General features: G+C 40.2%; 2 protein-coding genes across 4 annotated transcripts in view; both read right to left on the bottom strand.

Moving 5' to 3' along the window:
* The window catches only part of prkd2 (protein kinase D2), a 31,192-nt gene extending 24,542 nt beyond the window's left edge, over positions 1–6,650 (bottom strand). For both annotated transcript variants that reach the window (XM_067507558.1, XM_067507559.1), the window contains exon 1: positions 5,609–6,650. In XM_067507558.1, the coding sequence (XP_067363659.1) occupies positions 5,609–5,935 (327 nt within the window). In that variant the 5' untranslated portion in view covers positions 5,936–6,650. The remainder of the gene's footprint in view (positions 1–5,608) is intronic.
* A 2,297-nt stretch (positions 6,651–8,947) lies between these two features.
* On the bottom strand, positions 8,948–27,152 carry strn4 (striatin, calmodulin binding protein 4). 2 transcript variants are annotated; one of them, XM_067506400.1, is made up of 19 exons: positions 26,658–26,788; positions 22,860–23,149; positions 17,758–17,861; positions 17,517–17,593; positions 17,288–17,366; positions 16,950–17,135; positions 15,620–15,797; positions 15,370–15,526; positions 14,727–14,822; positions 14,254–14,372; positions 13,977–14,152; positions 13,811–13,858; positions 13,572–13,693; positions 13,293–13,460; positions 13,056–13,196; positions 12,870–12,968; positions 12,693–12,779; positions 12,137–12,323; positions 8,948–11,891 (listed from the first exon to the last, which is right to left on the bottom strand). In XM_067506400.1, exons 3-18 carry the CDS (start codon positions 17,814–17,816, stop codon positions 12,154–12,156), a joined length of 1,962 nt encoding a protein of 653 aa, XP_067362501.1. In that variant the 5' UTR covers positions 17,817–17,861; positions 22,860–23,149; positions 26,658–26,788; the 3' UTR covers positions 8,948–11,891; positions 12,137–12,153. The 2 variants fall into 2 exon arrangements, with proteins under 2 accessions (XP_067362501.1, XP_067362500.1); XM_067506399.1 differs by lacking the exon at positions 22,860–23,149 and having other exon boundaries at positions 26,658–27,152.
* Positions 27,153–27,882: the final 730 nt, after the last annotated feature.

Raw genomic sequence — 27,882 nt, 5'->3', positions numbered from 1 at the left:
TGTGTATGATCCCATTCCCAGGGCCAAACTGCTTCTCCAGGGACGAAGATAAAGAAACAGCCCCTTCCAAAACGGAGGTGGAAACAATGGTCAGGGCAAGGGCTCTCAGTCACAGCTGTGTGGGCATGTGTGTGTGTGTGTGTGTGTGTGTGGATAGGTCTGTGTTTTTGACCATCTCTCTAGAGAACCAATTTCTGCTGTCATATCTCTTTATTGTAACAGTAACAAAGACCCTTTCTTATTACAAGATACTAATTTGAAACACCAGTTAATAATGACTGAAAAAGTAACATTATTAACCGTCATCATCCAGCGGGCTTTAGTCAGTGTACAATATTAGCAGCCGTTCTCCTGTGAGTTCACAGCTCCAGCTCGCTGTCTGCTAAATACTGTATGTTGTAACTCATCACAGATTAGTCATGTTCAGCAATTCAGAAATGTGACCACTGACATGAGTCAACAGGTGCTCACGTGTGTTCACATAGTGAAATACCTGTGCACACACACACTCGCACAGTAACACATTTACTGACGTCAACACAAATCCATGCACATCATAACAAAATGCAACACGTTAGGCTGACACAGCCATTGGAAAACTTCCCAAGAAAGTGGGAGTGGAAAAGCAGACCTGACCATACAACATGTTAATTGTACTGTTCTGTATCCCCTTGACTTTTTCTGAAATCAGAAAGCTTGACTAGTTCTGTCACCACTCCAGTATCCACTGAAAAAATCTAAGGCTTCCATATTATACTAGCTAGAGTGAGGATTGCCCCATATTCCTGTTTGCAACAGAAGTGAGCGGGAGGGCAATGGCAAGAGAGGGGTAAATAAAAGGGTCGGAAATTGCAGGAACTGGAGGTGGAATGTGAGGACGAAGAGGCAGAGCATGAGAGGAAGCTGACGATAAGGCAGGCAGAGTAGACCGGAGATGAGCAGATAAGGAGAGGAAGTATAGAACCTAAAGAGGAGGCAGAGAGGGAAAGGCATAAGGGGGAGGAAGACGGGAAACTAACATTACACATGAGAGGAGAGGAGTGTTATATTTGCAATGCTATAAAAAACAAAATGTCAATAACAAACTTTTAGGAAGAAAATTACAAAAAAAAATTAATACTGTAAATAGGTGGAACAAAGGTAAAATGAGAAAAGAAAATAACCACAGAGAGAAAAAGAGGGGTTGTGCAGGCCTGTCCAACACAGAAGCGAAAGCATCAGAGTATCATGGTTGAATGGAGACACTGTGGTGTTCAGGCCACATTATTAGTTCTTGTTCCATCAAGGGGCGAGGGGGGTGGGGGAGGATTCTGGCAAGCATTGTTGCCAGGTACAGAGCCAACCCAGGCTTTAGAAAGGTGTGGACACTAGATACTATATTGACGGTGGATTTGGATGCCTGGCTTGAGACTGGTTCAGACCAGGAGACTATTATTGATAAGAGCTGCAGCGTGGCCATTAACAGAGGGTAGGGAGTGGAAGTTGAAGCCAGGGGAGAAAAGTGAATGGAAAAACATGTCAATGGAACAGAAGGAGGGAGCCTGTGAATAAACACAGCCAGTGACTCACCATTTCTGGGATGGGAGAGATGACCGTGGGCTGGGGTGTGGGGCACCAAACTGCCTTCAATATCAACTCTAAACACCCCAGCATAGGCATTCATGCATACACAAACAGTCTAACTCATGCATCGCACTCAGTTGGCCGAGCCAAGACAAGCTCCCTATTGTCCAAATCTCTCACCTAAAGCTGTAGCTCATACCAGTGCAGGGGTTTTGTACTTAGGGGATTTTGGAGATTGCTGAGTGTGTGACTGGTCTAACAAAGCTTAAATGGCATCAGGCTCCGAGTGTCTTTTTCTTAGTGGGAATGAAGGTACTTTTTGTTTTTCTTTGCTTCATCTTTAAAAATGTAAACACCAGAAAACACCAGGGCTAGACTTGGAATAAAATTGCCTCTGGACACCGCTTAACAAAAAAAGCCTCTGATCTAGTTCACACTGATAACTTATGCTATATTTTAAGTGATCGCTGTGAAGAAATCTATGCTCTTCATTTTGCCGATCATCGCCATATGGGGGTTCAGCTCTAGATAGCTGAGGTTAAAACCTTGGTCAAAACCAACAGCACAAGCATCTAAACACCTAACATTTAGGGACATTTAGGGTCTTTGTGGATAAGATGGGAGGAAATTAAAAACACCCAAAGACAACAGAACAGGTAAACTTCGCGTAGAAAAGCTCAAAAAATGTAAATCTGTGGTGCAGGTATTTTAGCCTCGTTTAGACAATAGAGTACAGCATATCCTGCCACTGAGAAAGTGGCCTGACGATTTTGAAAATGGAAAACAAAGAGTAATTTATTTCCTTATGCTGAAAAGGTTTTGTAAAGTCGATGCTGTGGAGGAAGAACCACAAACTGAAACCCAATGTATATTTAAAATTCTGCTGTAGAACCAACATTCCTTTCTCTGTCTAAAAATACAGAAAATGTTGAACTTAGATGGGTGCTGCCATGTTAGCAGCACTGCTGTGACGCTGTTCATCAGTCAAAGTTTTCACATCCCATTCTTGCCTAACAAGTGACTGCTGCACTACCAAATACCCAAACCTCTATGCACACATACACACAAAATGATTTGCAAAGGAAGAATTTGGGGGAAAAAGATCGTTTCTCTTTTAACCACGTTGCCTCATCATTTCGTTTTTAAAGTGAGAGTTTGCCTTTAGTTCTGCTAACGAAAGACCTGTTAACTAACTCAGAAAATATAAGACGCTTAAGCTGTTTGAGCTTCATTATGAAATTACAATTCTACAGCTGACCAATGTCATATCAAATACTATATATAGGAGCTTAAACTACTGACAAATAAGCACCAAAAACTATTTGCAATCACTTAAAAACAGCACCTGAGTCTATGCTGGTTAGTCTTTGTGACCTACAAGCAGCCAGCAACATTGTCTACTTACTTTTTCTTGCTTTTGTGTGTGTGTGTGTGTGCGTGTAGGTGTGTGTGTGTGTGTGTGTGTGTTTGGGTGTGCTGTTACATTTCCAACAGTGTTCTGGTCTGGTGAATATATGCATTTAATTCATACAGTAATCATGCAGTTACATGGGGTTTTAACAAGAGAACTGATGATGTCCTTTGACCTCCAGGAGGCTTTGAAATACCTGCAGGAATTCTTGAGTTGCAAATATAATTGGCTGGTTAATAAAAGTTCAGCTGAAATGCATGGCAAAATAGAAATATAAGAGCCCAACTGAATATAGACATCAGCAACTCACAGCAACAATCACTCCTACTTTGCATGGGAGATCTGTAGCTTTAGTGCTTATCACAGCTAATTATATAAGTAAGTGGGTTTTGGCTGGCTTCCAAAATGCATTTGCATACATGCATATTTAATCACAAGGCCTTGTTATCCAAGTTGCCAAGTTTGAAATCATACGTCACTGATGGAGTACAGACTTCACGACTATAATACTGCCATGTTAGTGGAATGAGTTGCAATGTATCCGGGGCTTGAATCCATTTCTTCCTCTGCACAGTTTTAAATTCTCTTTCAAGTATTCTGGAATTGCTATTCCTAATTATATGACTATTATTCATAATGATCCAAATGTATTGTGGATTTTCTTCTAATAGTTTTGATAGGTATATTGGTTGACCTGCAAGAGAGATCATTGATGTCCGTGAAAGTTTAACTGTCTAATTAAAGTTTAACAAACAAATAAAAAAGACTGGGAGAATTTTACAAAGCTGCTCTGTGAGTTGTGGAAATCTGATAATCTACCTGCCAACCTAAGTGGCATATAAAAACACATTGTCCGCTTGAATTATCACATAAGTGTAGCCATCCCTTGCACATATTTTCTCTACAGGTTTCTGTGAAATCTCGCTGGCCCCATGTATCTAGATAAATTAGTGCTGGTGGCTCTCAAATAAAGACCCTGTTTCCCATCACACTCATTACTTCCTGTTGCAAAGAGGATGTCACCACTTCTCCTCCCTCCCCAACGCTACACCCTATGTTTGTTTTGAAGTTTCGTTGCAGTTTAAGAAAGAAGATGCATTTGTATTACTCCTGTGTGTCTTTTAGTCATTCACCTACTACTTTCTGAGAAGGTCTCAGTTAATCTCAGGAGACTGTGCAGAGAAACCAGTGCGCTCCTTGCAATTTACACTGAAAAGGCGATGTAATGTAAAACATAGAGGTGAAGCTGCAAATCATTAGAATGATAGTCGTGTCTGTTTTTTGGAACTTGTTATCATTTAATATAGTTGAAAGGGTGGATAGCATACTTTAAACATTATGAATAGTATCCCGACGAAGGCCTGATGGCCATAAACGTGAATAAAGCTTAAATATACTGGAGAAGAGTAGTGTGCCGTGTTTGAATTTTGATGGATTTGTCTTGTGAGACAGAATAGTGTGCACCTCATTGAGTGTACATTCTCAAAAGAAAGAAAACTGAAAGAAAATCATTTTATTATGAATAGTAACCAGGAGCGTGCTGCTGTGGACAAATGGTGAAAGCTCTGTGAATGTGGAAACATTTTTGGATTTAACTTTTTGAGAAGCATGTATACATGTAGCATGTAGCCAGATAGTAAAATTGTAATTGTTATGACAACGAAATGAAAAAAAAATACATCAGGCTGTGGGTTCATTTACTGACCTATTTATATCTGTCACCAAGGTTGAAAAGTGTTTGGCATCCTGGGCAGCTTGAAATGATCAGTGACAGTTAGAAGTAGAAGAAAATCAATGGAGCGATCAAGCAAAAAGACTAAATTTGGCCTCATGTGTCTTTGGCCATGAAATGCAAAACCTCTGATGCTGCATCGAGAAGAAGTGAAAGCACCTTCATATATTTAGAAAAGTTACAGGAATGGAGGACTTTTGCTTCAAATGCAAGCACTGAAATAGTATAGTTGGTCCAATACATTAAATGCTGATCACACCTGATCTGCAGCAGTTTTATCCTTATGACTACTCAATAATTCTGTAAAACAGTGTGTCTTTTACTTTATTAAAAGAGAAGGTGCTCTTTAACATTATCCCATTCAAACGATGACATCAAATGAATTACGTATTACAAATACATATTTCTTTTGTTTCGTGTACAGCACATGCGTTGCCCTGTGGGTGAACAAACTAATGAATCTGACTGTGCTCTTGTCTCAAACACTAGACCCATCAAACATCCCTCTGCTAGTGTGCTGCATAACAAAGCCTAATTGAAGACAGTTTTCTCTACCAGCTGTGTGTCAGAGAAAAAATACTAATTGCTGTAATTAGAGTGGAGCAAAGCTGTGACATTTAGTACATTTCCGCAAAGTCTGACACAGATCTCTGTGCTGTGTCACTTTGTCTGCTCACATGTTTAAAGCCTTTCATTTACCTAATAGAATACTGCCAAAAATATACGCAGTGGTAGTGGAAAAAGAATGTGTACAACTCAAACCGGTCAACTGACAAACGGCTACAAACCATCCTCTCTACCTGGAGAAAGCAAACGCCCAGTTTTACCTGACATGCCACCTTCTCTAACACACACACACAGAAACAGACACACACAAACACACAGAAATACACACTTCCTACCTTGGTGTCAACAATGGAGCAGGCGATTTGTTTCACATAGGCCAGGTCAGCAGTTTGGGGCATCAAGACAGATTCTCTGGTCAGACCAATCTGGATGATGAACGAAACGCCGGCTGGAGTGGGAGGCACTGAAGGCATCACAGCACCGCCAGGTCCCTGCCCGTGTGTCAGGTCCATCATAGAAAAGCCGCCATGAGCAGGCACAGAGGGCATGGTTATGGGGGTACCCTGATGCATCACAGTTGAGACTGGTGGTAAGGAGCCCCCAGGAGGAAAGAAGACCTGGGTCACAGCCCCTGAGGTTATGCACGGGCTAGCATTAGCCATTTAGAGTCCTGATCCCAAAGCTCTGAACATACACACACAAACACACGCCCAGGTGCAGTCTAGAGTTCTCAGAAAACCCACACTCATTCAAACTGAGGAGAGAGGGGTAAACACACTGAGACATGGACACACACACACTGAGGAAGAAGTCCCTGGTTCCTCTGTGTCCTGTGTCCACCCCCTCCCAGTGGATCAAGATAGAAATCCTTATCCAGGAAGCGGTGGCTTTGCCTCCTTTCTGCAACTTGTGTCACGCTCTCTTGTCGCTCTTTAACTGTCCATGCATGACGAGCCGCAGCGATGTTTGTGCTCTCAAAAGACAGACAATCTGAGAGGGGTAAACTACCCTTCTGCTGCTTTTCCTTCCCCGCCCTCTTTTCTGTTTCTCCTCTCTTGTCCAACGAAGTTGTTCTGCAGAGGAGAAAGTCCGAAGTTGACTGTGAAACTCCGTGGGAGAGAAAAACAAAAACAATGCCAAACTTTGGTGTGCTCTTCCTCAGCCTAACTTACAAAATGGCCTCCTTCAACAGGAAACTGTGAGAATGAAGGAGAGCAAAAGTCTGCACTTCTTTTACAAGTCTTGCCCTGTTTCAGTTTCAGCCCCAGTTCAGTCTTTTTTGTGAAAAAGCACAGAGACAGCCAGAGCTGTCTGAGGGGACCTCCCTTTCCCCCTCCCTTCTGCCCTCTCATCGGTGAGCTTGCCACCTCTAAGGAGGAAGTGAAATGACTGACATAGTCCGAAACCAATAAATTGCCACAAAGTCCCGCCCATTGACTCCCTACCACCAGGTTTTTCCCTCCCCCCTTTCCCCGTTCTAGCTCCCTTCCTTTGCTTGGAGTTGTTCGTCTTGTTTGCTACCTCCTCAAGTCGAAGCCAATAAAGATCCTCTTACATTTGCCTGAGGGGGCAGCTCTGTGTTCAAAAACCCCTCCCATCTCTTCCATATTTTCTCTCTTACTACAATCGCTTCTGTGGAAATGTATTTCCTGTCTTGTTTTGCCTCCTTAAACACGTTTCTCTTTGCATTTAGTTTGGTGAAACACAGTAAAATAAATAAAATTTAAAAAACTGTTGCAATGTTGCACAGGTATTTTGCATTGACACTGACATATGGGTTTAATAAAATGTTGAACTTTGGTGGCAAGGTATTTTGCACACAATAATATAATGTTTATTTAATACTTCCGTCACTATGCACAGCTAATCCCACTTTGCAGACTCAGATGCAGATGAAAACAGAGATGTTCTACACTTGTTGTGACATCACAGGCAACTGCATTGTGTTCAGATAGTGATGTTACAAGAGACCTGAATAACTCAGCAGCTGCAAAAACTGTTTGATATCAGCGATATGTAATAAACGCTTAAATGGCTTTGACATATGGGATTCTACTTTCCACCACAAGAGGGCAGGGTGTGCTATAACCTACAGTAGTTTGTACTGGAGAACTGAACAAATGACTCAAGTATGATGAGTATAATGATTTCAAGGAACAGTATATTTCACTAAGGAGCAAACAAAATACCAGTATTTTCAGCCATGGGGTACCAGAAAGTGGTATGACCCCTTCCTTATATATGACCTTACGTTGTAGATTTAATGTTGTGGAGGATGGCGGTGAGCATGGACATTCTTATCTCTTAGCTCTGTGGCCACACAGCCTGTGGCTGATACCGGCATAAAATATTTCTCATGCTGATCCCTGTCCACCACAACAGTACCACCAGCAGGTGCTATGAACGGTAAAGGTTTTTAAGTAAGAACATTTTTCTAAGGTACAGATATAGTACTATATAGAATACAGCCAGAGAGCCACAGGGCAGTGGGGCTAAAGCTGGTCAGGTGGATCATAGATATAATATCCCATCGAGTGTGTTTTAACTTTAAGGTGGATACGTTTAACCTTAGTTATTAGTGGTATAAAGTAACTCAATGCATTGAGTCAAGCACTACAATTTTGATGTTCTTGATCATATTTTATGAGGATGTATAATAGACTACATTTCAAGGAAAATAGTCTTATTTTGGTCCACTACATTTCTCCATTTACATTCAGTCATTTGGGATATACTTTTATCACAAAGTACAATTAAGGTACAAAGTAAGCAAAATATCTAAGTTAGGGAGACAACATTAAAGCACAGCGCCATGAGAATGTTTATATTCGAAGTAGAATATATAGGATTTATTTAATGAATTTAATATTTATTTTATATTAGTTGTACTTCAACACTTTCTGTGAGGAGTGAAGCTGCTACTGTGCAGAGTTTGGTAGATTCCATCAGTGTGCTTGTTCCCCGACTGAGCTGAAGAGTTGGGATCTTTTGCTGTGTGGTATAGGGACCACCAGATGCTGTTCATCAGCAATAATTATCATCTAAAAATACAACATAACTTTGATTCACTTGAATATGAATACTAAATGTATATAAGTATGTGGACCCTGATTTGTTTTCTTCAGTTTAGTGTCTACAATTTCCAAAGTCTGAGAAAACAACCCCATACTGTCATTATTGTAAGCTCTTTGACTTTTAGATGCATGGCTTACAAACTGGGGACTTACTACTGCTACTTAGTTGCATTATGGGAAATGTGGGATTCAGTGTAATTTGACTAGAGGCATCTCTGCTTGTGCTGCATCACATATATTGTTCTTTCCCATTTTTCTTTTAAGGACTCTTTTTATAAATTGGTACAAATTCCTTTTAACAATCTTAGGACAAATTACTTTAAAACCTTTGTATTTCTTTGCTGAATACCTGGAAAATCAGAATGATGATACTGAAGATTTTCTAATGGGGTTATTTTTGTAGTGAAAAACTATAATTAGGCAAGTCACTGGGTATGAGGCTGGTTATGTAATGTTGTGTAAAGAAAAAGGGATTCATTTTGGTGCAGCTGTAGTATCCCATTTGAACTCTACTGCATACATTTAAGTGGCCTTCTGGGTACCTCCGTGTTTCTAGTTATTTTTGTTATTGCTGGGGGGCAAGAAAGACAACACAAAATAAACTGTACAAAACCTTTTTTCTTCTTAATGACATACAACAGGGGACCCTTAAACAAAAACAGAAAGTCATTTGATACAAGCTAGAATGCAGTTCAAAAATATATAATAAAACAAAATTAATAAAAAGCAGGTCTCTTATCCCTTGTAGTTAGAGGAAATAGTTTGAGTACAGCTTAATATGATATACAAAATATCACACAGTGATAAATTGCTAATAAAAAAATAAAAACACAAAGAAATGAGAGTCCTTTACCTTGGCCTCTGACTGGTAACAGATTTTTTTTTTTTGGTACAAATTTTCTTCATTTTTTAAATGTTTTTTTTAATCATTTTGATTTTTTACAAGTTATACATTGCCATTGTCAATCACAAGCAAGTTCTATGCCTAAAGCAAGGAAGAATGATTCACTTATGATACTACAGTATTCTTACATCTTAATAATCATATTCATAATCAAAGAAATGCAAGAAAGAAACCAAGGAAATGATGGACATTTACAGCACATAATGACATCTCTAGTCATCATTTACAACCTCTGTTTTTCTACTTCTTTTTCTTTTTGATGTGTCATACTGATTTGTCTTTATTTTCAGAGATGGAAGATTCTCGCTCGGAGTGAAAAAAAAACAAAAACATTAATAAATCCTTGAATCTACTCCAGACTGTATAAGAAATACCTGCAATACATTATCTCTGCACCCTGTGTGTTTATGACCATGCCTAACCAGCAACATCCACTATTTGATGTAGTGCAAAGTGGAGCCACATTTTAAATAAATGTGATATCAGGACGTTATGCCCAGCAGCAGCAGCACAATAATGTAGTTGCACCTGGATGAAGAAGATGTCTAGCCGAGTATCTTCTTGTCTAATTTCAGACAACAGTCCACGTCCCTGATTGACAAAACAATCTGAATGCTATGAATGCTAGTGTTCCCAGCGACTGGGAGAGGAGGGCTTTTCACCTCTAGGCTACTTTGAACAACCAACCACTGACCTCTAGTTTGACCCTGTAATCTTGTATAGCCTATAGTTACCAGTACCAAACTGATTTAACATCAGATTTTACTGAGAAGATAAGATCAAATCAACCAGTTAGGTATTTGAAGACAGATCTGATACTAAGGGAAACTTTCACCTGAAGAAACAAGAGAAATAAGTGTCATGCAGTTACATATACAACTCCAGTAAAAGCAGGGCACAGATAAAGATAAATGTGAGGTGTCTCATCGCTGAATCATGGTAATTATATGAACTGACAGCCACAAATTTTAATCAATACCCTTTGTTCCTTTGTAAAATGGATAAATAGCGGAATATGAAATGTAAATCCTTTTTTTCCCCCAGACTTGAATCTTACTCTCCCAGCATGCCTCTTCAGAAAGGAAAGGCTCACTTCACATCTTTAGCTCTCTCTGTAATGTTCTACTGTGCAGCCGATCCAAGCTAAACAAGAAGAAAGAACCTTACTCTGACACACAAGTGAAGTTGATGTCAAGCTTTTTGAAGGCCTGAGTAAAATCAACTGGCACAGATTTCAAGCTGAAATGAAAACAACAATCTGAAGTCTGATCTTAAGAAACTTTTTCAGTCCACCTGGTCGTCACAGTAATAGAATTATCATGAACTTGTTGCCCTCCTCAGCCCTGAGCTGACATTATTCACATCCCTCTAATGAGAAACATTAACAGTGACTGTTCAATCGGAAATGTGACCATGGTTAATGAAATGTCATTGACGTTAATTAACGTGACCCACATCTAAAGCCTCATGAGTGAGAACAGCCGTGCTCTCTTTCACACATGTTAACATACAAAAACAGGTCCCTGATTCTGACTCAAGACTGACAAGGTCTTTCATAGCACCGTGATTTAACTAGTGCATATACGAACATAAACATACAAAAACACACACACACTCTTCAGTACAGTAAAAAGCACCAAATGACACAATCTGTGTCATTTGTGAACTGGCCTGACACCCCTGTAGCCTATGGACTTTAACTATGCTCTCATGATATCTGCATTTAGCTGGATAATATGGTGTGAGAGCATCAGTCTGACGAGTCAGGTTCAAACGGTAAATCTGTAGAAAATGGACCGTGATTGTGGCAATATGTTCATTTGTCTTGTACAGCAGAGTGACATGTGGAGGTGAAATCACAGGAAACCTATGATACTTAAACATACAATGAGACTTGGTTTCTTGGCAAATAAGTTGAAATTAAAGCTATTTGCTCAAAACTGGCTAGTTTCTGTCTTGTGCCTCCTCACATCACATACATAGCTAAGTTGAACATTCTCCAACCTCAAATAAGAGGTTTTGACACACACTTCTACCCCTGGAGTCTTTGGAATGTAATACACCGATTTCAAATGCAGAGGCTGGTCAGGTGTTTTGTGCCAACGTTGGCAACAGGTACTCTTTAAATTCATGCCGATATATGTATGTTTGCTACAAGCTAAACTTGAATTGCAAAACCAACCAAAAAAAAACAAACAAAAAAACCAAAAACAAAACCCAAATAAAATAAAATGTGGTGCATTTGTGCGTTGTGCAATGTGAGTGTTTCCTTGGTGGATCTCCGTGAAATGTGGGTAGTGTGTCAGCAGTTCGACCGCACAAACAAATGGTGCTTTGTAAAGTGGAAAACAGCAGAACCGAAAATTGTAGTGTAGAAAACTGTCACTCCAAATGTGATTAGTTGAAAACCAAGCAGCCAGGATTTCAAAGTTAAAAAAAAAGCTGTGTTGTTAGTATTACAAGAAGTCACTGAGGCATCGGAGAACAGCAAGGAACTGGGGGAGGTGACGTCCTGTGGTGTTGACCCAGCCAGTGGGGTGCAGGACAAATGTTTGTATGTGTATATGTGTGTGACAGAGCAGATAAGATGTGTCCACTGTAGTCTTCAGGCTCTTTTGGCCCAGTTGTAGTTGAAGGACTCTATGAGCAGAAAAGGAGGTATACAAAGTTACACCTACAGTTGTTCTGAGCTGCTCATAACAAAAAGGGAAAATATCTGTTAACATATGTCTGATTTGATGATGGAATTGTAAGAATACAAAAAATAAATAAAATAAAATAAACAAAGGTAAAATAAGTCTATATAAGACAAAAAAAACAAACAAACAAACAAAAAAATGTATAAGGCCTAACTAAAATAAAGTCCCCCCCACCGTTCATCTCACCTGAATGACGACTGCTGTCAGACAAAGATTTTGGCAAGTGCGTCTGCGCCAGCGCTGGCAATAAAGGGCTGGGAGGAGTGGAAGGCCACGTCGTGAATGGCCTCGTCATGCTTCTTTCTGTGGGCTGTGATCTCCTGTACGCACGTCCTATTGTCCAGCATCCACAGGCGCACCGAGCAGTCATGGCCTGCAGGGGCAGAGAGAGAGGAATCGTTTGTAATGTTTAACAAACTATGCTTAATGCACAGCTTCTTCTGCAATGCATCATTTTAAAGATGGAGATGATTCAAAGCGTTTCCTATCGTTTCATTCTATTTAAATATAAACCCCTTTCTGCTGAGTTTGACAATATAGAGCTGTCATCAGTTTAATTTTACTATGATGGTATAAATTCATTATAATCCATTCTATAAAGACAAAAAACATTAACTTCTAATTAATTACTGAAAGGTACTTATTAAAATGTTAAAGTGTTTTTAAAATATTGAGATGCGTCTTTATCAGTGATACCAGATTCTAAGCTAAATAAAGACACAGTAAAACAAGTGGTACTTACTGCCAGAGATGAGGTAAGTGCCTTTAGGATCGGTAGTGAGACAGGTGACTGCATCGAGGTGCGCCACCATTGAGTGAACAACTTGACCTGTACAAAGACACAAAACAAGCTTTTTTAGACATATTTGTATTGTATATAACAGATGCCCGGGAGAAATGAAATGCTTCCTTCAGATACCTGTCTTGTTGTCTAGGAAGCGGATGGTGCGATTCTCATGTGCAGTGATGGATACGGGCTCAGACGGGTGACTGACCACACGGTTGATCACCTCACTGCCTGCGAATGAAGACAAACAACTCAATTTTATTCAAATCTTTACTTGTGTCTCCACTGGCAACATTACTCCCAAATTGCAGAACATACCATCCTTGGTCTGTGTTTCTAGCGCAGTGACGCTCTGCTCTGTGTTAAGGTCGTAGAGCAGTGTCTTACCGCCATTAAACGAAACAACAACCTGGTTGGGGTCAGTAGCTACAAAGGCCACTGAAGTGGGTGTTCCATGTTCTGGGAGCAGACAGGAGGAAAGAAAGTTTTACATAAAGCATACATCTACACAAAATCGAGCAGGTGCAAATCTGCACAGTCAGCACAGATGCCCACCTCTCTCCTTATTGAAGACAGACAGGCAAGGAGCAGAGTTCTGTGGGTCCCAGATGCGAATGGTGCCATCAGCTGAGCATGAGGCAAGACGATGGTGAACTGCTGAGTAAGTGAGACCCCACACGCTGTCCTCGTGGCCTGCTAGTACACTGCTCTCAATGCCAGGATCTGTGTGGACAAACACACATATTCAAAATCATCAAATGTTCACTTCTAAATTGAACATTTATTATTATTAATACTCAGTGACTGCCAAATCATCAGTTAAGGATGGCTGACCATAGTTATCATACGGATCCACATTGAGGTCTGGCATCTTCCAACACCTGACAGTTCCATCCAGACCTCCACTGTAGCAGGATTCTCCTTCCTCGCCCATGGTCAGTGACAAAACAGCTCCACTGGGCAAAAGAAAAGATGCATCGGTTATTGCAAGGTTATTGTATCTGTGAACGTTAGTGACAGGTTTGCACACATGGTATGAATTCGTGTTTGTGTACTTCTCAGGCTCAACTCACCTGTGTGCTCTAAATGTGTAGATGGGTTCAACATCTATAGCTGCATTCCTGTAGAAGGAAACAGTCTTTTAAAAATTGCACGTTATCTATTTTACCCCTCCTTGTTTAGAAAGGAATTTTGTACATTTAAAAACCAATTCCTCATGCTCTTCCTTCTCGTTCTTACTTTTTTGAGTGCATGGCTTTGTTGAGGTTCCAAAGTTTTAGTGTTCCATCTTCTGAGGCTGTGAGGAGCACAGCTTGGCTGGGGTGAAAGGTCAAAGCCCGAATGGCGTCAAAGTGGCTGCGTAGTGTGAAACGGGGGTTCCATGTCTTCTTAAACTCATCCCTGTTGTCCTGCATCTGACAGGACACACATTTAAAAGGAGTGAATACATGACTTGTATGTACATGTGTAGGTCACATTACATCAAAAGCAGTAGCCAGAACAAATGTGCAATTACATCCATGGAGAGATCATTGTCATTGGCAACAGTAAGATCAGCCAGTTCACCCAGGTTCATGTCCCCTCCTCCAACAGCATCCATTATGAAAACATCAGAGGAGAAACCCAGGGCGCCACCTGCAGGGTGGAGGTGGAATAGCACAAGAGTTAATTATGTACCCTGGGAAAATATCATGGCCTTAAATACAGGCTGAGAAAGCTGTAAAATATAGCGATAAATCCAACCCCTTGGCAAAAGTCTATTTGTCTTGTTAGTTTATTCCTACACTCTACCAGAAGAAGTATTAATAGATGAACCAGCAGCTTTACCCCTACGTAAGTTTCAAAATCGAACTGACACAAGACAGCATCTAAATTTAAGATAACAGCTTCTAACTACAATCCTGCCAGTGGAATGCATGGGAGACTAAGGAATGATATTTGGGGATCGATATGGTTTTCTATGGGGCATATTTGGTGGGGAAGCCTTACCTTCACCCGAGCGAGCCTGTCCCGACACAGAAGGGGGCGGGGAAGGTTTAGGGGGGAAGTCCGACATCATGCCTTTTAACTTGTTCCTGCGGTTCTCTGAACCCGCCAACAGGAGAGGGACACATAACATCCAGTCATGCAGAGAGGTGGAGGGCGGACGAAGAGGCCAACACACAGATGAAAGACAGAAAAATGCTGACAGAGGCATAAACGCATACTTCATTCTTTAAATACTTAACGTAAACTTCATTTTCAAAACTCTTTTTGCAGATGAATTCACTTAAAACAAAGGGCTGCAGCAGAACTGTGGCTCAAAGAATGAAATGCGGACATATGAAAATAGAAGGCAGCATGCGTGATAACCTTTGAAATGACCCCGGACCACACATAATACACCCTAAAGACAAAGATGACAGCTACACAGCTTTAAAGATTCACAGACAGCTTGTGAAACAGGACAGGGAGACAGGTGGTTGGGAAAAGAGGTTGGTTTTATTGACAAGAAGAAGATACTAGACACAATGAGAAGTAAAAGATAAAGAGGTGAGCAAGGAGGGGAGGTGGGGGCAAAAAAGACAGATACACTGGTGGCAGTGATTTTGGCAGTGCTGGTGCTGATGATGTTGCTATGGCAACAGCGTACCTAACTCCCGTCCGTCCCCCGAGATCCGAGCCTCTCCCGCCCCCTCCCCATCCTCCCCCGATCCCAGGAAGTCAAATTCACTCAGGGCGTCCTCTGAGTCATCTTCATCCTCCTCATCCTCAGGGTCCAAGTCTGTGGTCATGGGCTCAGAAGCCATCTGGATGTGCAAACAGAGCAGAGAATACAATTAAGCATCTGATATATGATTATTTCAATGTAGCCTACTTCCATTTTTCATCTCTGATCATACCTTTACACGTGACTTTTTGTTTTTGCGTGGCCCATCGATGCAGTCAGTGGCTATGCCCTGAAAGTCATCTTCCTCATCGCTATCGTCTTCATCGTCGTCCTCACAGCCGTGCAGGAAGGGGATTTTATCCAACACTGAGCCACCCATCCGTTCCTTAGAACTTTCTTTTCCCGCGTTCCTGGAAACAGTCACATACTTAGTAGTCTCTACAACATCAACACATAATTAGAGTAGGTTTAAAAACACTATACCTGTAACACAAACATTGCTGAGCAACCAAACAATGATGGATTTTCAAATACAAGTGTGTGAGATGTTTTTCGCTAGAATTAATAAAAAAGAGTGAATCTATAGCTTAAGAAATGTTAAGAAACCCAAAGCATGTCAGTTGTTATTACATAATGAATAGCATTCCAGATGACTGCACCACTACAGCTAATGTGATCAGGGAGACAGGTAGGAGGGTACTCGGTGTGTCATCTGGAAAGAGGAAAGTGGACATGGAGACTTGGTGGTGGAATGAGGAAGTTCAGGAGCGTATATAGAGAAAGAGGTTAGCTAAGAAGAAGTGGGACACTGAGAGGACTGAAGAGAGTAGACAGGAGTACAGGGAGATGCAGCGTAAGGTGAAGGTAGAGATGGCAAAGGCCAAACAAAGAGCATGAGGACTTGTATGCTAGGTTGGACACTAAAGAGGGAGAGGTGGATTTGTACAGGTTGGGGAGACAGAGAGATGGAGCTTGGAAGGATGTGCAGCAGGTTAGGGTGATTAAAGATAAAGGTGGAAATGTATTGACAGGTGCCAGGAGTATGATGGGAAGATTGAAGAACTTTAAAGAGTTGATGAATGAGGAAAATGAAAGGGAACGAAGAGTAGAAGAGGTGACTGGTGTGAAGCAGGAAGTAACAAAGATTAGTAAGCTTGAAATGAGGAGGACATTGAAGAGGATGAAGAGTGGAAAGGCAGTTGGACCTGATGACATACCTGTGGAGGTATGGAAATGTCTAAGAGAGGTGGCAGTAGAGTTTCTGACTATTTTTTAAGAAGATCTTGGACAGTGAGAGGATGCCTGAGGAATGGAGGAGAAATGTACTGGTGCGAAGTTTTAAGAACAAGATGTGCAGAGCTGTGGCAACTACAGAGGAATAAAACCAATGAGCCAAACAATGAAGTTGTGGGAAAGAGTAGTGGAAGCTGGGCTAAGGGCAGAGGTGAGCATTTGTGAGCAGCAATATGGTTTCATGCCTAGAAAGAGAACAGCTGCTGCATAGACAGCACTTTATCTGTGGACAAACAGCTCTGAGAGGGTGTCTGCTTCCACAGTCTCACCTCTTGATTTGTTCTTCTATCTGTCTGACCAACATGGACTCTCCACCTGCTCGGGGTTCAGGCTCTGGAAAAGATTCACTGGGAGGAGGCCCGTTAGCTTCTGGGCTGCTTCGTCCAAGGAGGGAACGCACACGCTTCGACCGCATGTCCAGGATGGTGTCTGAATAACCCACTTCCTCAAGATATCTAAAAAGAGCACATCAATAAAACACCCACACCCATATAAAGTTATCCTTCTGGCCTAGATCACAAGTTTGAAACTGCAATAAAGCGTAGTGTTGGATTAAAATAGTATGGAAGTGAGATAAACTGATAAACTGATGACGAAGAGGCCTTACTTGCGTAGTAGCTGACGTCCCTCCTTCCAGGACATCTGATTGGCTGGCTCAGCATCTGACTCAGCCGGACCATTGGGAACTACAGAAAACACATTTGTTAATAGTGATGCAACAGCAAGTCATGAGCAGAGAAAAAAGGAAAGCAGAACTTCTGAATTGCCATTGCTACAGCAGCAGCAATAGCAATAGATAACAGAATATTAGGGTATAAGGGTGTAATTAAACATACGAATGTCTGCCTCAGTCTCTGGTTTCTTGTCTCCTGGACTTTGGTCATTTCCTGTCTTCAGCTTCTGGTGTTTAGCCCTACAACACCATAAAATACCACATGAGGGCAGCATTACAAGCGTAAACAGAATCTTAACCTCACTATGCTTAAAGCATGCAAACCATTAGGAGTGCTGACTGAATGGATAGCAGACACAGGGAGACAAAGACACAAAGAGGGAGCTTCCAGGCATTTATCTCACCTCTCTTGTTTGAGGGCATACTCCAGCATCTTGATCCGCCTCACCAGGTCCTGTTTCATATTCTCCTGCCCTTTCCTCTCACCCTGTAGGAATGCCACCTGAGCCTGAATCACACACATACACAAGATGTCAGAAGGACACAAAGTACCTTCAAAAGATAAAAATGCATAAGTTAGATTTAAAGATGAGAAAACTAGGCACTTATTATCACAGTCCATGAAGTAAAAAAGTTTTATGTGACGAGCATGGCCAACATTCTTCTGAGACTTGGCCATTCTGACAACCCAGAAGAGTAAGTAGAGGGTTGCAGAAGAGGGCTTTTATTTTTAACTTGTCATAACCAAGGCCTCACTGCACATCTGAAGTTGAGAGAGGAAAAAAAAAAAAGACACAAACCAGCCAAATTCAAACACCCACTTTTAAGACACATCCTTCCCTTGTGTGCTTCCTCTCTCATTTTCCATTGTTTCCTTCCTCACTGTGCTGATAAAATTCTTGCCTTGAGAAAAGAGATGTTCAATGGACATTCATGCCATTTGGTGAACAAAAGCAAGGCTTTTGTGAGAAGAAAAAAGCCAGTTACTTCTTAATGTGGACTATGAATAGACAGGGTCTTTCTTCCCCGTGGGCAAGTCATCATATGGCAAGACAAAAACTGTGAAAGTGGTGCTGAGGCTGATGAGAAAGATTTATAACTCAGGTTTAAACATTCTGTGTTTTGCCCCATGTGCTGCTTCACAGTAGCTTTTGGAGTAAAAGCTACTGTTATGTTTTTCCTTCTCCTTCCTCTCCCTGTGCCAAGCAGTGCTGAAGCGTTAATATTGCTTGTTTTACAGTCCATTTCTCTTCTGCACACTCCTGTCTGTGTCACGAGCCTGAACCAACATGCATACGCACTTCTGTTAAACTAGAACAGCCTAAAAACACTATCTCATGGGGCAGGCACTCGGTCTACTTGAGAGGGTAACCAATCACACACACACACAGTCATGTAACCAGCTAGCAGGGCCAGCAATCTTCAAGGCAAACCTCCCTGATGCTGCTGCTCCTGCTGCTGAGTAATCCTGATTAATCCAATGTGATTTTATATGCTAATCTGATTCTTTTAGAGCTAACTGTCGATTCTTACATGTCAACACTACAGACATGACCTAAGAGGTAACTTCATGTAATTTATATTTGGCCTAACCTCAGAGAGGCAGTATGGAGGCAGAATACATTTTATCCAGTAATGTGAACAGAGCACTGAAAAACACTGCATTCATTTAATAAGATACACAGTGAAGCACATCAGAAATCTGCTTAGCCTTGTATAAACAGCTATGTAATAATATATCATTTGCTGTGGTTATGTGGTGGATAAAAGCAGCTAACAGAAAGATAGCTGTAACAGCAGCTAGTTTTAGCTGAGGATTTCCCGCACCACACAGGGAGTAATTGTGTAAGTCGGTAGATGCAATACTACAAAAGTAAACGCTTGTTCCAGTGTGACATAATCACACAATGTCAACAGACTTTTCTATCGCCAAAAAAAAAAAAAAGCAGATGGAACATAGACTAAAACAAAACCTGAGCTCACATTAAAATTACAGTGTTACAGTAAAAGGCAAAATATTAGCGTCTATAAATAAGAATAGCATCCATCCTTGATCTAGCACACAAATGATAGCAAATGTCCCTAAACAATTCACCTGTTCTGATGCTATGGCCTGCTTTTGGTCAAGTAGGTGCCATGAGCTCAAATAAAGCAAGTGGACTATGAGGTTTTCCGTACTAAAGCTGAATGATATGGAAAACATTTAAATTGTGATTTTAAAGAGCAATACTGTTCTTAATATATTAAGACGAGTATTGTAATATTAATTAATATTATTTACAGTAATATTTGCATTAATTTATTATATGTTCCTTTCTCCACAAATTGTGTGCATTAATGGATATGATCAAAATACATTACAGTGCCTATATTACTTGGTAATTAAAGAAAATGTCACACAGTGCATGAGTTTAGTTCATTATTGTGTTTTTTTAGGGTTTTGGACAATAGTGCTCTAATGCCAGAGGACAAAAAGCTCACAGAGCCAAAGGAAGCATGGTGAAGAGACGTACAGGAGAGGGCAGGAGGTGGGCGCATACCTTTACCAAGTAACATTGTTGCTACACTAACTGTTACTGTACGTGCATCAGGGCCAAAAGCAAGTTTATCAACGCATATGCTGAACAAGTAAAACTCAAGTAACAATAATCTCAGCTCTGTCCACGATCTCCAATCCACCATCACAACAATTAGCTGATTGGTAATTCCTGGGAACACTCTTAATTGAAATCTGACTGTGTGGGCTGGTGTACACTAACTTTTTACTACAAATCCTAAAGCTCAGTCTTTTCTGGTGGACTTCCTGTTTGACATCAGTCCACACCACCCTATTTTTAAAAATACAATCCCAATTCCAAAGAAGTTTGGACGATGTGAAAAATGTAAATAAAAACATAATGAAATAACTTGCAAATCTCATCAATCCATATTTTCACAATAGATCATTTAATGCAGCGCCGTCTGAGGGCCTGAAGATCTCGTGCATCCAGTTTTGACATTCGGCCTTGGCCCATACGCACAGAGATTCCTACTGATTCTCTGAATCTTTTGATGATATTATATACAGTAGATGGGGGGATCTTCAAAGGCATTGCAATTTTATGTTTAGGAACATTTTTCTGAAATTGTTCCATAATTTTTAGATGCAGTTTGTCGCAGATTGTTGAACTTCTGCCCATCTTCAATTCTTGAAGCTCTGCCTCTCTGATATGCTTCTTTTATACCCAGTCATGTCACTGACTTAATGCCAAATGACCTAATTAGTTGTCAAATGCTCCCCCATTTGTTTTTGATTTGCGGCTATTACTTTTCCTGTTTAAACTTTTTTTTTTTATCTGTTGCTGCAATCAAATTGAAAATAAGATAATATTTTCCTTAAAATGTCTCAGTGTAAACATCTGAAATGTTGTTTATGTTCTACTGGGAATAAAATATGGGTCGATGGGATTTGCAATTCATTGCAATCTTTTTTTGCGTTTTACACATAATCCCAACTTCTTTGTTGTACAAATAAAATTTAATCTGGTTCTAAAATCATTTAAATTGTTCAATGCTAATTTGAATATTTTAAATAATAATATAAAAATTATTCTGATTTTCAATATTCATATACATCAAATTTGCATTTAAGTTGAGGATATTTGTCTTGTTATTAACATATGTTATCATTAAATTGTATTTCATGTGAAAAAAACACCAGCCTCCCTACTCTCTCAAGATAAGCATCAGCATTAGCTATTGATCAAACACTAAACTGTGGCCCCAAAACTTTCTTAACAGAGTGAGACCTCTTCTTTCTTTAGGTTCCTTCACTTAAAATGTGCATATCAATCAAATAATAATAATAATAAGAAATCTAATTGTAGTTCTGAAACAGGATATTCAGTAGCCTATTTGAAGCAAGCAGCTGTTAGATAATAAGGGGTATCCAAGTCACTAGGCTGTAATATGGAAATACAAACAATTACCATACAGTCAATATTTGTACTGTGTACACTGAGGATCTTTGTTGTCTGCATACTCTCTACACCCCAGTCATTGCAGTTTGGCTGAGGATTGTGCATGAGGAAATGCTGCACTGCTTCTTTAGCATTTCTTTCACAGTCACAGTCCTTAAGGAAAGACTATGACCAAAAATTAGACTGTGACAACTGATTCATATATAAAGCTCTTCAAGTTGTAAATGTAGTTATATTAGCTTAATAACTTAATAAATTCTTCCTCTAGGATAAATGTGCCTATTTCACCATTAACGGGCAGGGCACGTGTTTCTACACCTAGTCACACACAGACGAGCTACAACCTGCTCACACACAGATAACTATCACACCCCTGTGCATCAGTGTCATGCTGTGTTCCTACAAGAACAAGTTACCGCTAGTGTCTCAAAACTTCTAATGCCTGACACTGTTTTGTTGCTAAAATAAGAGGGACAAATGTGTACACACACAAAAAAATTATATATATATATATATATATATATATATATATATATATATATATATATATATATATATATATATATATATATATATATATATATATATATATATATATATATATATATATATATATATATATATATATGTGTGTGTGTGTGTGTGTGTGTGTGTGTGTGTATATATATATATATATACATATACACACATATACACACATATATACACATATATACACACATATATATATATATATATATATATATATATATATATATATATATATATATATATATATATATATATTCACACAGATGGTGAACACATGTTCTGAACTGCCATTTTTGATGCAAAGGATGCATTTCTTCATTGAACCCATTGGAATTACCTGCACGTTTTTGTATAAATTGTTTGGATAAAATGGGAGGATCTTTATTTAAGTTACATTAATGGACCAGCACAACCTATTTTAACTAATACCACAAAAATGACTGAGCACTGCTCTTGCTCATTTTCTAGCTATTTGAACCAAACCCCTGGGCTAATTATATTAATGAAAGCTAATTGGAATCATGACAGGAATTAAATGAAACCAGAATAGATTTGTGGATTGGAGCTACTTTGACCTTATATTTAAAAAAAAAAAAAAAAACAGCTGTTTGAGTTTGGTATCAGCATATGTGAACCATGCCCCACAAAAGACTTGCAGTGAAGAATGGTTGATTTACATTAAGTTGGCAAGAGTTACTACATATTCTTAAAATGATTGTGACAAATGTAAATTGAGATGATTTAGCCTTATAACCCGTGTTTTGGTCTCTCTCACAAGATGTTAAGTGTCCAGCTAAGATGAGCCCGACATTGAAATACAGTGGAAGGAACATCATGATTTGGGGTTTTTCTACCTCTGGGCCATAACAGGGAAAACGTGGGGGAAATTCCACAGTTTATCAAGTTATCTTACAAGATAATGTCAATGTGCCTGTCTGCCAGCTGTGCTCAGAAGAATTTAGGTGATGCAACAGTCCAATGATCCTAAACAAAGACTTCACACAAAGAACATCCACCTTTTGAAGTGACCCAGTCGAAGCCCAGACGAGATGCTGTGGGATGACCTCAAGAGAGCTATTCACATTTTAAAAATATGCTTGATTTAATGCAGTGCTCTGAGGAAGAATGGCCCAATGTTCCACCTGACTGTGATTCAGGTCTGATCAACAGCTACTGGAAGTGATTGTTTGAGGTCAGTGCTGCTGGTACATCTTTGTTTTACTTGTGTGTGGAAACTGGATCAACCCGACATAAGACAAGGTGGTCATTCACAGGTGATCAACGTTGTTCTTATCAAGAGATGGACCTTTAAAATAAGACGACAAAATTGAGACATCCACTACAGGTGTAGTAGTGAAGTAAAAGAAAATACAGTAAAACATACCATAACAAATGATGAGAATTGTGTCAGTAATGTTAACAATGTGGCTATATAGTTAGTAAATTAACAAAGCCTAAAGTACAAAGGAATGTTGTTGCAAGCAGACCTGCCATGCCATCTGATGCTTCTTTCCTGTGGGCTGGTTTTCCTTTCATGTGCCCTACTGCACTGACCTATCCACAGTTTGATGTAGCATGGAGAGCTGAATCATTTAGTCTATTCTATCAGTCGCTCTCTAATAGCTACAGAACAGGGTCAAGGGCAGATTTTCGTCCTCCACTGGCCACCCTACATCTTCTCATCCCTTTATCCCCATGGGCCAACAATTAGAGCAACTTTTCTGGGACAGCGTCTTTTAATGATGTGTATGAGCGTGCACTGAGAGCATGCATGCAGTACTTTGCTAAAGAATGATATATTAAATAGTTGGGCTTGCTGCGTAGCTTTGATTAGAAGAAATTTGACGGGCATTGGATATTACATCTTATAAATGTGTTCAAAGTGGGAATATCTTCCTGGGGAAAGGTGGAAAGAGAGCAATAAAGGAAAGCATGGTGAAAAATGTATAGTATAAAAGTATATATTAGTATAAAAGGAGCGCTGCATCAGAAGGAGGCATTGACGCTGCGCATATGGATATCTCTAGTGCATTGTATATAGATGTCATATTTGTCATGACTGAGACCACAGAGCTATTAATTAGAGATGTGTATCCTCGGGCCCCCTGGACCAAACTCAACAGGAAGTGAGGTGATCTGGGTTGCCAGTAATCTGATCTGCATAAATTCTGACACTGTTAATAAAATAAATTATCTGAAAAATAAAGGTCTTTTCTTCTGTCTGTAAAGTAACACTAGTGATCTGGTTTGACATCAGCTACACAGTCTGTTCAGCTATAGTTAGTTATGATGACAATCTGGCAAAACAAGATAACTACTACAGGCTTTTTCAGACATATAATATTGGGCAAAAGTTACTTAGATGTCACAAGGCCCTAGGCACAAGACCACTGCCACCTGTTCCATGGTCGTGCTGGGACATCCCACCTCACCCGGAACAGAGAGGACTTTCATTCCCAGCCTGTCACTAAAGATGCAGAACCACAGGTGGTCGTACATAAAAAAAATAAAAAAAACACTCTGAGACATGTGCTGCAGTCTCACAGACACCCGCTACACTACAAAACTTGATGTCTACATTGTCACACAAAGAGCCACATATTCGTAAGATGATAGTGTTAATCTCTGTCAAATACTGGTGAGGCTTTAGCTAGTGAGAGGCTTTTCAGCTTTCTTAAAAGCCCTATGAATTCTGTAAAAGCACAAAATGTCATGTGTAGGTGGCAAGTAAGCAGACTAGACTATAGATACATATATAGTATGCTGCTAAGTGTTCAGCACATGGTGAGGGGGCATGATAACTGGCATGTTGAGAGCCCTGTGAGATTGTTGGCAACAAAGGCCAGAGGCCTGTGGCCTGTGGGTGTTAAAATGTAAGCTAGGTCAATTTTCCAGCCTGGCACTCATGTGATCCTCTCTTTCTCTCAGTACAGGACATGGTGCTAAGTGTACCCATGTAACCAGACCATGCGCAGCAAAGACACACGTGAAAACAAAGTTTCATAACAAGCACTAATAGCGTGTTGGAGATTGCAGTGTCCTGCTTCTGACTTACATTCCTACTTTTCACCACAAAACCTTATAAAAGCAGTGAGTACAGCCAGTTTGTTATTGTTCATCCATATTTTATCAAGAGCCTATTTATAACTACATAGGTTTAAGACGGGGGCAAAGTGAGAAGCAAAGTGATGGAAAGGAAATAAACATGTTCTTTTCTGTGATCCCTAAAGCCCATGACCTCTAGAAGATAGTTAGCAGTTAACAATATCTAATTATAAGCAACCTGTGTGTGTTACAGGAGGTAGACCACAAATGGGTTTAGGAATGAAAAGACTGACTGACTTTGTGAGCAAAACATCTTTGTATGTATGGTTTCCTCACTTTTCTTATTCCTGGTACAATTTGATGAGTAATCACAATCTTGCTCAGCAATGCTTTTCCTCACAGTACAACCTCTGTCTGCTGCTCCTGCTGCTGCTGGCATTTGAATAAGAGGCCATAAGGGGATTAGTGCCTTGCTCAAGGGTATTTCTATAGCATTGACTCACACATTGATATAGATTTTTCTAGGCTTTTCACAGATTCAAACTGAGAACACATCAGGACACAACCAGGCAGCACATTTATTCATGTGTTTTAAATGGCACTTCTCTCTGGATTGTCATATTGTTTGCATTCAGATTTGAATTCATTCTTGAAAGTTTATTTTTAGATAGGTTGCTACATGACTTCAATAATCACAGTCCAAAACATATGATGACTGACTAAAAAACACAACTGCACTGCATACCTACATACTATCATGTATGGAAACCACACCACTGATTCATCCCTCTGTTTGACAGGCCAGAACTTAAAATGTTAATCTTTCCAGTCAATACCAGCCAGAGGCAAACTATATTACAGAATAATAGCTGTTAAGATTATTCCAAGAATGTTATCACAATAAGATCTCTTAGTGAGAAAATCTGCTAGAGAGCAGAAGCCTATGTTCAAAGGTCACCCTGATGGCTTTCTCCAAATGTATTCCACATTTTACGGTGGCATTTTCTTACAGTGAGCAACCAATTCTCATAGAGCTGTTATCAAATGCTGGGATTTCAAAGGATTCTCACAGCTGTGTGACACTATCATTATCGTTTAACCACAACAGAACAGCCACCGATCATTTGATTTGTCACTGTGGGGGAAAGAATCTTCACTATTGTCTAGTTACATGCAAAAGATGTTTCCATATAAATGGCAAACTACAGTCCACTTTAAAAGGGAGACTGGTGCAGGCATCTTTGATGTGATTTCCTGTTTTAATACCAAGGAGATATTCTAAGGCAGCCACACCTAAACTCTGTTTACCTATCTTTTGAATTTGCAGTACAACTTGTCTGCTTTTGAAGACTGACATAGACCACTAACTTCGTGGTTAATATCTATTTGAGCGGAATGCAACGGATTATGTGAGCGTTTGGAGGCTAAAGGGAACCGACTAATGCTTTCTGAAAATGCTGTTTATGTTATGTATAAATGCTACCAGTGACTGTTTGGCTTTTGTTGATCATAAGCCGGAGGTCATGGAGTCACTACATTGTCATTTACTGTCTAGTAATAACACTCCCCGGTCAATACAATGAGATAATGTATAACGTTATGGTTAACGTTAGCCCGTTAGCATGTGTGTCATCCTAAACCTGACTGACTGTGGGGCATGTGTAACGTTACTGTCACAAATCAGCACTAAACGAGTTCCTGCAATGTCGGTTCTCGCCTTTATTCGTCAACAGCGTTGTACACGCAGACTAAATGATAAACCAATTTACCCTGAGTTCGTCTCTCTCAGCCTCCCAGCGGTATTTCTCGGCCTGGAAGCGTCCCCACTCGTACTGGATGAAGTGCAGGATCCCGGGCAGCGTCATACCCGACTCTCCGTCCTGCGGATCCCGAAGCTGCGACGATCCGGGCATAGCTGCTGTTGCTGCCGCCGCCGCTGCTGCGGCTGCCATCGCCCCGGTCGCCGCTGCTGATGTCGCCTGGCCCGGTGTTGCTTTGGGCCCGTTTGGGTTGCGCCCCGCTCCGCTGCCACTACAGCCTCCGGAGTTCGGGCTTGGTCCTCCGCCGGATCTGTCCGCCTCCATTTTATCGTTCAGCCTTTCGCCAGGATAACGGGACGAGCAGTAATACGAACAATAATAATAATAATAATAATAACAATAATAAAAGTGCCCTGTACCCTTCTTCTAACCCCGCAGCACCTCACTACAACGCACCCTCCTTTCTTCCTTTTCTCACACGCACAGAGCAAAATTACTATTCAGTTGGTAAAATACTACACTTCCGGTTTCAAACCTTCAAGTTAAACACGGTCAAGCCACAAATGCGAAACTTTGCTGCCCGTTTAATTATCAGTACATCAAATGAGACAGGATTTCTTACTTGGAAGAAAATCGTCAAAGTAACATCTGCTACAGTGAAGCTTAAAACGTTTCTGTTAAACATTTAGGGCTCGCAAATTGGGTTACATTTGTTCGCGACTTTTATTTGTATATTTCGGTTCGGTTTCCTGCTCCTTGTGTTTGCTTTTCGAAATGCCCAGTGTGGCTGACAAATAAAGGGACGATTTAACAGTAATACACAATGAACATGTCGCAAGGGAAGCTCATTTCCTGCCATTTTATGAGCGGGGACGTTTAAGAGGCACAAAGCTGGCAAAAATTATTCACAACTTTGTCTAGGGCTTGAACTTTTATCAAAAAATCTCAAAACAGATTGACCAGGATTCTATTCAGGTATATGGGTCCATACTAAAGGCACAACTTCAGTGCAATAAATAGAGTTCGAAACACAGTATTCATACGTCTGGTGCTCACTGATCACTTGGAAAGCAAACACCTGCCACCTAAAGTTGTTATTATTATTAACACGTTGTAATATTAATTAGTATCTTCTCAGGCTATAGCATTTCCTACTGCGTTTTATACACATATGTACATAACGATTAGAAAACAATTTGTAAATTAAATATTGGAGAGGCTGTTTTTTATGTAC

This window comes from Channa argus, chromosome 6 (assembly GCF_033026475.1).
Source record: "Channa argus isolate prfri chromosome 6, Channa argus male v1.0, whole genome shotgun sequence".
Classification (NCBI taxonomy): domain Eukaryota; kingdom Metazoa; phylum Chordata; class Actinopteri; order Anabantiformes; family Channidae; genus Channa; species Channa argus.
Note: the sequence above shows the minus strand (reverse complement) of the source record. Positions and strands in the feature narration are given on the sequence as shown.